This window comes from Pungitius pungitius, chromosome 7, assembly GCF_949316345.1.
Source record: "Pungitius pungitius chromosome 7, fPunPun2.1, whole genome shotgun sequence".
Taxonomy (NCBI): Eukaryota; Metazoa; Chordata; class Actinopteri; order Perciformes; family Gasterosteidae; genus Pungitius; species Pungitius pungitius.
Window position 1 is genome coordinate 19355196 of NC_084906.1, and position 12901 is coordinate 19368096.

General features: G+C 46.7%; 4 protein-coding genes across 7 annotated transcripts; 2 read left to right on the top strand and 2 right to left on the bottom strand.

The window, feature by feature from the left end:
• The first annotated feature begins 1761 nt into the window (after positions 1-1761).
• Positions 1762-5414, top strand: tmem221 (transmembrane protein 221). The gene is made up of 3 exons (XM_037469563.2): positions 1762-2890; positions 4059-4144; positions 4888-5414. The coding sequence occupies exons 1-3, from the start codon at positions 2589-2591 to the stop codon at positions 5412-5414; spliced, it is 915 nt and encodes a 304-aa protein (XP_037325460.2). The 5' UTR covers positions 1762-2588.
• On the bottom strand, positions 3920-7813 carry borcs8 (BLOC-1 related complex subunit 8). Of its 3 annotated transcripts, XM_037469569.2 has the most exons (6): positions 7646-7813; positions 7311-7423; positions 6696-6760; positions 6512-6619; positions 6040-6131; positions 3920-4656 (listed from the first exon to the last, which is right to left on the bottom strand). In XM_037469569.2, the coding sequence occupies exons 1-5, from the start codon at positions 7683-7685 to the stop codon at positions 6062-6064; spliced, it is 396 nt and encodes a 131-aa protein (XP_037325466.1). In that variant the 5' UTR covers positions 7686-7813; the 3' UTR covers positions 3920-4656; positions 6040-6061. The 3 variants fall into 3 exon arrangements, with proteins under 3 accessions (XP_037325466.1, XP_037325468.1, XP_037325467.1); XM_037469571.2 differs by lacking the exon at positions 6040-6131; XM_037469570.2 differs by lacking the exon at positions 3920-4656 and having other exon boundaries at positions 5372-6131.
• Positions 7430-10191, top strand: rfxank (regulatory factor X-associated ankyrin-containing protein). Of its 2 annotated transcripts, none has more exons than XM_037469566.2 (9): positions 7430-7621; positions 8166-8264; positions 8363-8473; positions 8933-8998; positions 9109-9209; positions 9313-9438; positions 9547-9613; positions 9693-9773; positions 9868-10191. In XM_037469566.2, the coding sequence occupies exons 2-9, from the start codon at positions 8171-8173 to the stop codon at positions 9918-9920; spliced, it is 699 nt and encodes a 232-aa protein (XP_037325463.1). In that variant the 5' UTR covers positions 7430-7621; positions 8166-8170; the 3' UTR covers positions 9921-10191. The 2 variants fall into 2 exon arrangements, with proteins under 2 accessions (XP_037325463.1, XP_037325462.1); XM_037469565.2 differs by lacking the exon at positions 7430-7621 and adding an exon at positions 7869-8051.
• Positions 10136-12113, bottom strand: nr2c2ap (nuclear receptor 2C2-associated protein). The gene is made up of 5 exons (XM_037469567.2): positions 11964-12113; positions 11731-11821; positions 11281-11386; positions 11070-11137; positions 10136-10587 (listed from the first exon to the last, which is right to left on the bottom strand). Exons 1-5 carry the CDS (start codon positions 11999-12001, stop codon positions 10465-10467), a joined length of 426 nt encoding a protein of 141 aa, XP_037325464.1. The 5' UTR covers positions 12002-12113; the 3' UTR covers positions 10136-10464.
• Positions 12114-12901: the final 788 nt, after the last annotated feature.

Genomic DNA, 12901 nt, shown 5'->3' on the forward strand with positions numbered 1-12901 from the left:
TGTATTTTAAAAGCAGTAAAGGGTTGTTCTAAACAGAGAAAGTTTGAGTTCCTTTAGGAGCACATCGAGTGCTTTTCCAATAATGGATCGCGGATCAACGACGTCACGTTGTGATGAATATCATGAGGTGTAAAAATTGAGGGTTGTGCATTAAAGGTATTTGCACGACCCGGTGACCTTCTGGTTGTCCCCAGCCCCTTTGAGAAGTAACCGAATCCCCAGGTTAATTATAGGGTCATTATATATATATATAATATATATATATATGTATGCCTTAGTTTCCCCTATATCAAATTCTGAGTTAAACCGAGTGCATCATTTGGGTTTTCTCGAAGGCCGTGAACTTGAATTTGACTCGCGGAAGGACAAAATGACAGGAACACCCGACAAAAGGCTTTCATTTGTTACAACACCCCCGCAAGCTGCAGCCGGCAGACAGAAACAACCAGAGTTTATTCAACGGCTCTGATATAATAGTTGTGGGGGGGTGGGGGGGGGGGGCAGCCATGTAAGATTGCATTACGATTGTGTTCACCTGCTGCACAAAAAAAAGAAAATCGCACAAATGAATCCTCACTGTTAATATTCTATAAAGAGAGTGAAGGAAGGGGACAAATGCAGAGTAAAAGTGTGTTGGTTTGGGGGGGGGGGGAGTAAAATGCTCAAAAGCAGAGCGAAAAGACTAATGGAAAACAGACACACTGTCAGCTTGACAGATATATTTAGAGGTAATAACCGAATCACTGCATGAGCTGCACTATTGAGTATTTCTGGGATGTGACACAATGCACTCCTAAATATAATACAGCCACGAATGTATTAGCACAGATCATCTGTGGAAGTGTGGACAACAACTCTGTTTCTCTCTCTCACACACACACACACACACACACATACACACACACAGAATTGGAGATCCCCGAGAGGTAAACTCAAACGGTGTGTCTGATGCAACAGTTAGCAACATCCCTGCAGACTTCCAGGGCCTCTCCCTGCAGGAGTCATCTGCGTGGGCGCCATCCATCCGACGGAGAGCATAGTGCCAACACCCATCTGGAGCTGCAGCTAATGACCTGCAGCTCCAGGGGGGGGGGGAGACTAGATCTTTCATGGGTGCAAGTGTTGTCCTTGCTGGCATTTACTCTGAATAATGCTGTGGGGGCTCCATGAAGCCGAATATACAACCATGTTACTGATAAAACACCCAGAGAGCGAGAGGCTAAGGGGCCTTTGAGAACGTTCCGTGCATCAAGTCCATTTTCTTTCTTTTTTTTTTTTTTTTCTCTTTCTTTTTCCTGAAACTTCTCACTTCTGCTTTCGACAAGATCAGCCGCGGCCCTTTTCGAGCATGTGGTGGGGGTGTCGGATTCAAATATAGCCTCCATGGTCAGCGTGCATGTGCGAGAGCAATTGTTCACATTGTGCACCTTTATAGCTGCAGTCTTATCTACATCTCAACAGAATGAGGGCCTCACCTTTACTAACACCACTGCCCCCCCCCCCCCCCCCAACACACACAACCAAACCCCAACCAACAGAACAATAAGGCCCCTGTAGCACCAGGCGCAGACTTGAAGTCGAGGCGTTTGCGGTCCAGCGTATGAGAAATCTAAATAAAGTCCACATTGAAAGTCACTTGCAAGAAATAAGGCAGGTAGCGCACAAGTGGCTACAAAAGTGCAGCGGACTGTCCTTTTTTTGTTAAAAAAATAAATAAATAAAAAAAAGGTGGATGCGAGGTGGTTGGAAGGGAAGAACGGAGCGTGGTTCCACAGCAGAGCGGATTAGATCCAGAGGGATAAAGTTAGTCTCATCTTGCACAGAACCTCTTGCAGACTTGGGTTCACATCGGTTAAATAGTGCCAACTGGTTCTTTGTGTATTAGCGAGAAGACAATAAATTGTCCCCCCCCCCCCCCCCGGTGAAAAGTGGCCTTCTACGTAATCCTTTAATCTCGTTATGTGGATAAAAAGGATCATATCACAGGAAGTGGGCTAATCTATTACACAAAACGTTTGGTTCATTCCATGTTGCTTTTTATTTTGGAGCAAAAGGCCCAAGAAATGAACGCTTCCGGTTTACTTTCCGCGCAGTGAAATGAAAAGAGCATTTAATGAGGCCCGCTGCGTGTGTGTGTGTGTGTGTTTGTTTGTTTTAAGGCCCTTTGTTTGGCCCTTCGCGGGGGTGCGCGCTTTCTCCCAGGAGCGCGTCCGCGGATTGTTTCCGAGGATCCAGGAGCGAGGAGAAAAAAAACGAAAACAAAAAACAAAAAAACTCCATTGTTGTGGAGAAGTTTTTAATCTGGGGGATTTAAAGCCCGTCACATGCTCCGACTGAGCAGCAGGGCGCAAACTGCTGCACGTTGGGGAGGAAATAACGATTCATCCCGACGGGACCGAGGAGGGGGGACATTTGGGGGGGGCATTTGGGGTTGTTTTTCTTGGATTCTCCGGTGATCAATGCCAGCGAAGCTTTTTCTTTTAGAGAGTTTCGCACCACATGAGTCGTTTTAGACAGAACCGAATCGGGAAGGAGAAACGTTTTTTTCTTCAGTAATTCTCTGCAGAAACCGGAGAGCCGGGAGAAAGATGACGCTCAAGTACAGCCAGCGGTCCCTCGCGGTCCTGTCTCTACTGGGGATCTTATCGGCCATCATGTCGGTGTTATCGGTCATCTTGATTTTCCAGCTTCGGTCCGTGCAGACCGGAGAGAACGAGTCCCCCCCGTCCACCTCCTCGCTGATCCCGGCTCCGATCTGGGCCGTCCTGCTGCCCGTGTCCACGGTGCTGTGCGCCCTGTCCCTCACCCTGCACCTGAGCTCCGTGGTGGTGTGTCTCCTCCACGGCTACTTCTCCACGGAGGTCTGCGGAGGAGAGGACGATGCCGAGAGGTATTTCACTTGCATGTCTAACGACTGTTTAAACGTTGAGGAAAACACAGGAATCACCCCCCCCTCCCCCACCTGCGTTCTGTCGGCCGCTTCACTCACTTCGGTCAAATAGTTCCAGAAACAGCGAATCCCGGTCAGCTTTGAAAGCGTAAACGCACCTGTGGTGGTGTGATCGCTAATTGCGATATTAATACGCGCCTGTAACTCTGCATAATTTGTGTAATATTTATGAATTTATAAGCAATAAGCTAGCTTCGTTGGCTAATGTTAGCAAACAAGAGTTCATAAATTTACTTTAACTACTAGTTCAGCTTAATAATGTTGCAAATGCAAACCAGCTTATTCAATTCTAAATTTATTTGAAATGTTGGTGACATTATTTGGTATAAATACCCTACTTTATTCTCATCTTAGTTTGTGTTGCGCACAAGTAACTTTTACAATGAAGGCAGAGTTAGTGCCTTAAATAACCTCCCCATCATTGAATAAAAGCCTCCAGAAAACATCCTCCTTTAAGAAAAGTACTATTTCTTAAAAGGTTCAACAGTCAGTGTTGTTTGCAAACACCATTTAATTGATTTAATAAGTGCTTCTTCACTGCGGCCAAACAATATTCTTTAATTGTTCTCTGTAGACCACTTTAAATCCTGGCGCACTGCATCAGGTTTCAAAAAAATTAAAAGTTTAAGTATTCCTTACGTGTCAAAGTGCAGAGGCCCTGCAATGCTGCTGGACGACCCCCCCCCCCCACACCCCCCAAATGAATCCAGTCGAAACAATGGCCTTCCTCTCATTATTCACCCAGCACACGGCCTCTCGCTGGCCCTTTCCCACGTCGCTCTACGCAGCCGGCAGCAGACCACAGGACCTCCGGACGGACGGGTGCATTCCAAGAAAATGTGACTAATAATGAGCTTTTCATTCAAACGCACCCAGAAAAACAAGAATCCAATGCGTCCCGACGTGCAGATCTAAAACTTATCCGGGGAGAAACTAAAGAAAGAAACAAGACTTTGAGCAGAGTTGGAATCGGAGAGCAAGAAGGTTGCAATGAAACGACACAAAAGAAAATATCAACGTTGTCTTCATTTATACACAGATGGGAAACATTTAAAAGTGGCAATGTTAACGTGCCACAGCATTGAACGTACGACATTTGTTCCCACAGAGAAGACTGGTTCCTTTTAGACAGCAGAGCGGTGCGACACGTGGCCATCGGACTGTTCTGCCTCGGGGTTTCTGTCTACTTGGCAGGTAAGAAAGAAAGAAAGAAAAAAAGACTGAAAAACCTGTATTCTGTTGCTTATTCTTGCACGTGCATGGATTTAATCCTGCAAGACGGGCCCGGATTACCTGCTGTTTATGGCCGTTACAATTTGCATGCAGGTTACCAACAGATACCAGCGACCGCAGCATTATTAGCAGTGCAGCGGGGGACCGACAGCAGAGGCTCTCGGGCCCGTCCAGCGGCTCCCAGAGAACAATGCGTTCTTTGAGCAGCCTCCATGACTCAAGTGGTTTTTAATGCTGCGTTGCTCTGTTCCACTGAGCGGCTTGCACTGGGGAGGGGGGCGGCGGTGGTGGTGGGGAGGGGGAAGGAGGGGTCGGGTCACCCTATTGTGACGATGAGGCGTCGCCCTAACGACGCCCACGTCGGCCTGGGTTCTGGAGGAAGGGGCAGCAGGCGTCTCAGGAAGTCGCGTCAGATCCCCGAGCCGTGCTTTTCTCCCCCCTCCCTCAGCACGCTCGCGTCCACGGCCCTTTTCCTGCAGATAAACATAGAAATAACGTGGCTAAGAATAGCCAGCCTTTACACGACATTTCAACGGCAGTTGATTCTTATTTTTTTTTTTTGCTGGGATGTGAAAAATGTCAAATGAAGTGGAAAAAAAAAACATGTACCAGATGGAAGTAAAACAACTTTTTTTTAAAGTAATTAGGCTCCTTAAAGTCTGCCTGCAATAACTAATAGTCAGTTTCCTTTTGTTCCTCTGCAGCCATGTCCATCTTCATGCTCCTGATATTTGAGGTGGAGACGGGCGTGGCGAGCGCCTGCGTGCTCTCCTCGGGGATCTTGGTCTTACTGGTCGTTGTGATCCACACGCTGGTCAAAGCGTCTCGCGGGGCGAAGCGCCTCGGCGGCGGCGCCGGCGACCGCCTCGGCGCGCTCTTCCACAACGACCCGCCCGCCCCCCGGCACCGCGAGCTCAAGGTCGGCGTGGACAAGCCGCGGATGGCGCGCAGCCAGTCCCGCCTCCAGCAGCAGATGTCCTACCCGCCGGGTGGCGACCCGAGGCCGCCGCAGTACCAGCCGCCGCAGTACCCGGCCCCCGGGGGCCCCCGGGGCCACGCCGGCGACGCGGACGGCTACAGCAGCGGCGGCTCCCGGATGCACAGGACGCTGTCCACCGAATCCGGTCTGCTGCAGGCCCAGGCTCAGCCCTGGAACGGGGTCAACAACGAGATGAGGAGCGTCCTCGCGCGCAAGTCTGGGATTTCCGCGAAAGACTCGACGCTGGTTTGACGCAAGGTGGGGGGGAGGGGAGGGGAGCTCGCAGTGAGAGGCGCCGCTGACCTTTAGGCATCGAACGCGAGGGGGACCGCTCGCACGGTTGCCCGTTTAAGACAGACGTTTAAGACCCCCTTTTGTGGCTTTTTACTCGATGTGTTCATCCCAAATCATCACAGACGCCATCGTCAGACTCTCTCGCCTCGCCTTCGCGATTTCTACTGTTCGGATTGTAAAGCATTTGTTGAAGAAAAAAACAAAAAAACTTGTGCTCCGTAGTGTTTTGGTGAATGAGCTTGATTTTAAACTCGCCGGTGTGTTGCCCGAGTGTCAATCTGTAAAATGTATAGCTCTGAATTGTAATAATGCGAATACTTTATTCTGCGGTCTATGCTGGCTTTTCGCCAAAAGTTTGTGCACAATGTGCAGATGTGTGTTATCATGTTTCGTTCAATAGTTCATATCAACCAGTTAATACATTTTAGAAAATACAATTCAGTTGTTTTTTTTAAGACCTAAAAGTGTTTACGACAAACTTACCTTCATAGTCATTTAAATGCATGTTTCAATCATTTCTGTAAAAGAGAATATATAATACAGGCCTAAATTTGATTAGATCATGTCTGGAGGAAATACTAACCTTGGACACCTCGGTCCAGAGGTCATGAGGAAGTGGAAGGTGCGTGTGGAACAGAGACAAGGGGACTGGGAGAGGGTGTCACATCATGTAAGCTTCATGCGGGTGTCAGTGGGGGAAATAAAAAGAAAGCACAGACAGAACTGAAAACATGAAGCTCCCATAACTACAAAAGAATAAATATCTTTGCAGCTGTTGGGCTCTTGTAGTGGATTAAACTTAAAGCAAAAAATGTTTTTTTTAAATATTAAAGTGATACAAAATGATTAAAGTATTAAATAAAAACATGAACAAAATGTTTGACGTGCCGTAAAGAATGAATAACAACCACGACCGAGTCACATTCGACTCGCACTTTAAGTCAACTATCCAAAGAGATTTGGGGAATGCGATGGATACCGGCCACCACAGTACATCCAAATCTACCCCCGACCCTTTGGACCGGGTCCCACTCATGTTCACTGGTGCCTCCTACCTGCGTCCTTGAGAGTTGCTAATCTGCTCCTTTATACCGATGGCTTGACGTAGGAGGCTGTCGATATTTTTGAAGTACAAGCTGCTGTTTGTCATGCTCTTCACGGCACTGCAAAAAAAAAGAAAAAAAAAAGCTGTTACCATTTTGTTCTGAGTTCACAGCAGATAAGCAGACCTCACCTCACCTGCATGCGTACTCCACAGAGTAGATGGCTCCTTGACTCTGCTCCTCCCAGCTCTGCATGTCCGTCTGTGTGAGAAAAATCAAAGTAAAAATAATACGGTAATAATAAAACTATCAAATATCCAAGAGAAAACAATCAAATTCGGGATAAACAACCAAATGTCAGGCTGTTGGATTTGTTTATGCTTATGCATTATCTTACCCAAGGGGTTTTTATGGAAGCCCGTTTCGGCCACAAAAAAAGAAGGGTTAGAAATTTTATTTAAAATTCTGACTTAAAAAGAAATGATGGCATAAGATATGCGCATGCGCCTCGCGGCTGGTTGATGACGTCACTACGGTCGTACAGAGCTGTCGTTCGTGTTTTAACAACGCCTCGCTGGGAAATCTGAATATCTTGCCCACTTGAACGAACTGTAAACGTTTGTAATTTTGACTTTTTACGTCATTATTTCGATTTTAACCCTTTTTGTGTGGAGTAAATGGGCTTCCATTGCTTTTGGAGCAGAATAAAAAGGTTAAAAGAAGTTGAGGGGAGCGATGTTATGGATAAATAAAGATGATGGGAAACACAAGAAACAAATGCATATGTGATCGAGTCTTTTTCTCCTGATACCTTGTGTTGCACCAGCTCAGGCAGCGACCTTCTGACGTGCTCCTGCAGCCTGTAGAGAGCCACCGACGGCTCGTTAGCCAGCACGTACATGCTCTCCGTGAACTTGTCGCTCACTGTGTGTTCAAATGACGTGCAGACAAATGCAGAGAATACACGAGCCGTGTTAGAGAGAAGACACAACACGCACAACGTCCGGCATCGCGGGGACAACAACGATGTCAACCCTTACTGGCGTTGCTTAGCGTTAGCTCAGCGGCTAGTGTGCGCTAACAGCTGCTAGCTAAACTGCGGCGCTGCAAGGCAACAATGAGGTAAGTTAATTATTTGCGTTTCACCTCGTCTCACTTTCAGCTGCATCTCCTGGTCCTCCATCATGCCGGCGGGTTGTGTCGGTCAGAAATGACCCCAAACAACCACACAATGCCGCTTGTGTCAGCTGATTCTCGCTTCTTCCGTATTTTTTTGTTATGTGTCACACGGATAATCGTCCGGAGGGAAATATCGACCATGATAAATAAGTTCCTCCTCGCAAATTGTCCGAAACGCCGTTGTACGCCACACATAGTTGAAATAAAATATATTTTATTCTATTAAAACGTTAAATTAATTGTATGGCTAATTAACTGACCGATACTTGACGTTGGTGCATCTCGACACACTTCCTCTGCAACTCGAAACAATTTACTTTCAGTTTTCCCAAAAGGAACTTGGCGCAAATCGGAGTGCGTGTTGTTGGATGTGGTGAGTGGGCGATGCTATCGTGTTTTAAACTCATATCTTGCCACTTTTCCCTCGATGGTGGGGGGGCACATACGGGGCCATTCGGCAGTGCGAAGTTTGGTTTGTGTTTCGCAGTGATCATGGAAGCCCGAGGCGATGAAGAGGTTGGAGACGACATCCGGTCATCTAACGCTCGTGTTCGTCCCTCCGAGTCCAGGGATGAGCGGTCCACTGGTACCCCGTGCCTTATATAAATAAGTAACAAAAGCTATCTTTTAATAAACGTTTCCTTTCCGCGTAACGACCCGATGTTTGGTGTCCTCTCGGCGCAGAGTCTCCGGAACACGTGGATGTGGATGAAGAGGGTTCGTTCGTCCACTCCACGACTCTGACCAACAAGCAGCGTGGGAACGAGGTCACGGTGCGCCCCGCCACGTTAGACTGTAAGTCCTGCTTTAGTGGTCTGTCCACTTTGGTTAACCTTGAGCTACTTAACAGAGGTAGTTCAAACTACTTTGCCAAAGAAAAAGTAACATTCCACTAACACCATTATGTCGCAATAGAATTTTTAAAAAAAGCAACACATGCCAGGCACTTGAGGTTAATTAAGTTTGATAAAATGGTTCTGCTTGTCTAATTCGCCAAGTTTTGTGAAATACTGGGACACAAAGGTGGAAGGTTAAGTGTCTGGAGATGACTTCCTGACATACGCATTGAAATAAAAGGAGGGTTCGGATGTTGAAGACCAAGAAAATAAAAATAAACACATTTTCACAATACATATGACTGTTAAAATACCAGCAAGCTACTGCTTAATGCTATTTATGTTGTTCCCTAACATCAGTATTTCTTCTATATTGAGCCTATGAAATTATCAAAGCCTTTCCTCCCCCCCCCATCAGCTCTGTCCATCCACCAGTTGGCGGCTCAAGGCGACGTTTCACAAGTGGCTGCACACCTGACTAGAGGTGAGAAATGTCACTCAGCAGTTGTAACCGAGCGCCAACCTCAGGCATGAAATCAAAGGAAACGCTCCCAGTGACTGCGCCGTGACGCCGTTTCCCCCCCCCCTTTGCAGACAGTTCGCTGCTGAGCCAACAGGACGAGCGCGGCTTCACGCCGCTCATGTGGGCCGCGGCCTTCGGAGAGAAAGCGGCGCTGGATTTTCTCCTGGAAAAGGTTCGACGCAAGCGACTACCGTCAAGGAAAGACGTGTCAAAATGCTCTCTCTCTCTCTCTGATGTTTAGTGGGAGTTAATTCTTATTTTTTTATTTCTTCAAGGGGGCGGACCCCAAAACAATTGCGAGGGAGCGAGAGAGCGCCCTGACGCTGGCCAGCTCCGGAGGTTACGTGGATATTGTCGAGTCTCTTCTCAGACACGGAGTGGACATTGACACCTATGACTGGGTACACTCACTATCTTTACATCCACCGGATGAATACGCTACAGTGAACCCACACACATTCACTGCTGTATTACTACAATGTGATCTTTATTTTGTTTTTTTCCCTCAGAACGGTGGAACGCCTCTCCTTTACGCCGTCCGAGGGAACCACATCAAATGTGTAGAGGCCCTGTTAGGTATATTTTGCGAGTCAATGTCATAAAGTCCAGATTAATTATGTCTTTAACGGTTTTTAATTCCTGTCCTCTCTTTAAGCCAAAGGGGCAGACATGACCATTGAGTCGGATTCTGGGTACAGCCCGATGGCCTTGGCTGTTGCCCTCGGACACAAAAAGAGTAAGAATCATCTTTTTATACAATGCTTAATAGTTTTTACTCATCGTAAAAGGTTACTGCTGAATCCACATGTTCATTTCTTTTGTGTTCCTAGTTCAGAAAGTGCTGGAGGACCACATCCTGAAACTGTACAAGGCACCAACGTGACACTAGCTGAAAGGCGGAGGTAGGGGGGTGGGTGGGGGGGCAGTAGGATCTACAACCAGGCAACAGGACCCCAGCCCCAATAACAATGCATTGTAATACACATACATGCATACCGTATGCAGACACTGAACCTGGGGAAACCTTTCCATTTGTATGCTTTCCATTCTTTGTATTACTATGTACTGAAAAATTTTAAGGACCAAAACACAATATTGTGCAGCAGTTTTTATTTGGCTGAAAGACAAAGTTTTAATAAAAACTTATTTTTATACTCCGTGTTCCTCTGGAATGGCACTTTAACTCAACAGGCACAATCTACGCACGGGGAGCATGACTTCACCTTCTCTTAATCACTGCGGAGTGAGATGTTGGGGCCGATCCCCGAGAGCGACCAATACCAAAAAAGGCCACATTCGCATCAGCTGCTGTAGGTGGCGGCACAGACGACAAGTTTCCCCCCCAAGTGCCACCACACCGTGGAGCATCCTGTACTTCGCTCAGGAGTCACTTCCTCTCTCTCACGAGAAAAGGAAAAAGAAAATGGTCATGAGGTTTTTTCTCCCAGGACTTCCAAGGAATAAACTATAACCCTTCCAAAAAAGTCGGCACTATTCTCAAACTTTATTTTTACTTTGTCCACTGCAGGGGCCTCCTTTATGGGAAAGCTGTGGGTGTGGAGTTAAGAACACGATAACCATGGCGATGATGATAAGCACGAGCAGGAAAAATATTGTCCGAGGTTTATTCTGAACCATCTAGAGCTGTGACGCTGCGTTTCTAGAGTGACAGGTACAGCCTGAGCTGCTGGAGTAACCCCGGGGAAGGAGTAAATACAGAGTTCTTTTGAAATGTAATCCTGTCACATGATCAGCGGTTGTAAAATACGACCAATGCAGTTGATTAAAGGGTTTAGAATGAGCAGTTTCTATAGGATTTAGTGGAATCTAGTGGTGATCACCTGAACGGCATAAAGGCCGTCTGGTGATCAGGGATCATTTAAAGCAAACAAAAACACTGATTCGCAATTTTAGATTATCAAACAGAATATGATATTTCTGCAAATAGATCCCTAAATAATGATGTTTTATAGAAACTTAGTATTTGGCAAGTGTTATTAATGAAATTCTGAACCGTAGGACCGAAGGATATCTGGAGAGAGTTGTTGTCCTCGGGATAAAAAGGGCTGATCTCTGAAAAGGGTCCATCTTTTGGGCAACCTGCGGGGAAGCACAAGTGGAGAATCATTCACCACATGGAACATGGCGTCCGTAACAGAACAGAGAACAGAGCGGGGGCGATGGGCAATCACGTCAGGAGACAAACCTGCGACACGAGGCTTACGGCAGGACGTCGTATTTACCGTCTAGTCTGCATGTTTTTGCCGAGAAGCCCCCCTGGAACTGGACCTTTATCTCAGACACCTTGACCGGTCGGGGGAACTGCAGAGACACCCACTGACTTTCACCCTGTCAAAGACACAAGTGCTGACGACTCAGCATTAAGAATATCTCCAAAGGATGACCAAATAAGTGTTAATCGGTCTTAGTGCATACTAAAAAATGATTTTTGAGCCTGCAGTGAATCATGCAATGCAGGAAAAAAAGCTGATGCAAAATACTGAATCAACTTGTGGATGGTGTTGAAACATCTTGCAAGTTAATTTATCAAAATAAAATAAATGAGTGGACTCCTGTAGGAGTGTATACAACTACTGCATGCCGGTATCTTGTATATTTAACTGCAATTTATGCCAAATTTCGTAATGCCTACTTGATACAAGCACTCGAGGAGCGTACTGCGAGACTTTTACCTGGTCGGAGTTCCAGCACGTCTCTTCGTTGCGGTCGAACATGAATTTCTTCCCGTACTGCTTCACGTCTCTGTTCAGCACGGAGCTCACCCTGAAACGGGCGAGAGAGGGAGACCCGCTACCGTTAGCTTACATGTTGTTAGCGTCGTTAAGTGATCGATTATTGAGAGAAATACGATAGTTGAGTCCGCTAGACACGTCCTCAATGAATACGCATCGTTTATTTGTTTTACCTGCTCTGAGTTTCGCTGCAAATCAGTGAGGATGCCATGTGTGTTTTCTTAAATGACACATCGCCGTAAAGCAACGCGGCTATTTTCTTCCTGGTTTTACGACAGTCGGCGTCGACGGTTGGCTCGTGTTCTCTTCCCGCCACTAGATGGAGGTGACGCACCGTCCGAAGAGTTAAATGGCGGTTGTTTGCTCCACACACTGAAGGTAAAGTATTTCTATCTACATGAGCGGCCGGCCGCTCGGAATTAATATTTAAGAGCACTTAAAAACATCAGATGTAATTAGTCTCTGTCTCTGTAATCCGTGTGACCAGTGGTTTGGCCTGTAAAATGCCACGTAACGTGCTGTTCTCCTCCATGTTTTAGCCGTTAAGCCCTGATCTACAGGAGTCAAAGGTCACCGGGGGGGGGCATAATTCGATTGGGATGACAATAAGTGAGCTGATCAGCTTCAAGCAAACTTCAAGGGAAGCAAACATTATTACACAGGACAAATAACATTACCTCCTTAAATGTGTGTGAAGATAAAACTGTGAAGGATTCGGCTGATTCACAGCAGTTGGATAATCCCTTCAAAAAAGGTACAGAAAACACCTCTAAAAGCATATTCCCGTATCTCTCTTCATAAACCAGGGAAAGCAATAACACAGCCGACTAAGTGTGAGTGTGTGTGTGTGTGTGTGTGTGTGTATGTGGGCGTATTGCAGATAGAGAACTCTTGCTGAGGTTTTGTCACAGTGATTTGCAGGTAATCGATAGGTCTGAAATACAAAAGCGTGATGAAACCCAGCCTCCATGAAAATTGCGCAGGGGACCGTGGACGCCTGGATTGGACCCCTATAAACCCCACCCCCCCACCATCTCCCCTTCCACAATCAGCACCACACTCTCACCCACTTTGACTTTGTGAGCCTCGCGCCGATGTCACACAATGGTTC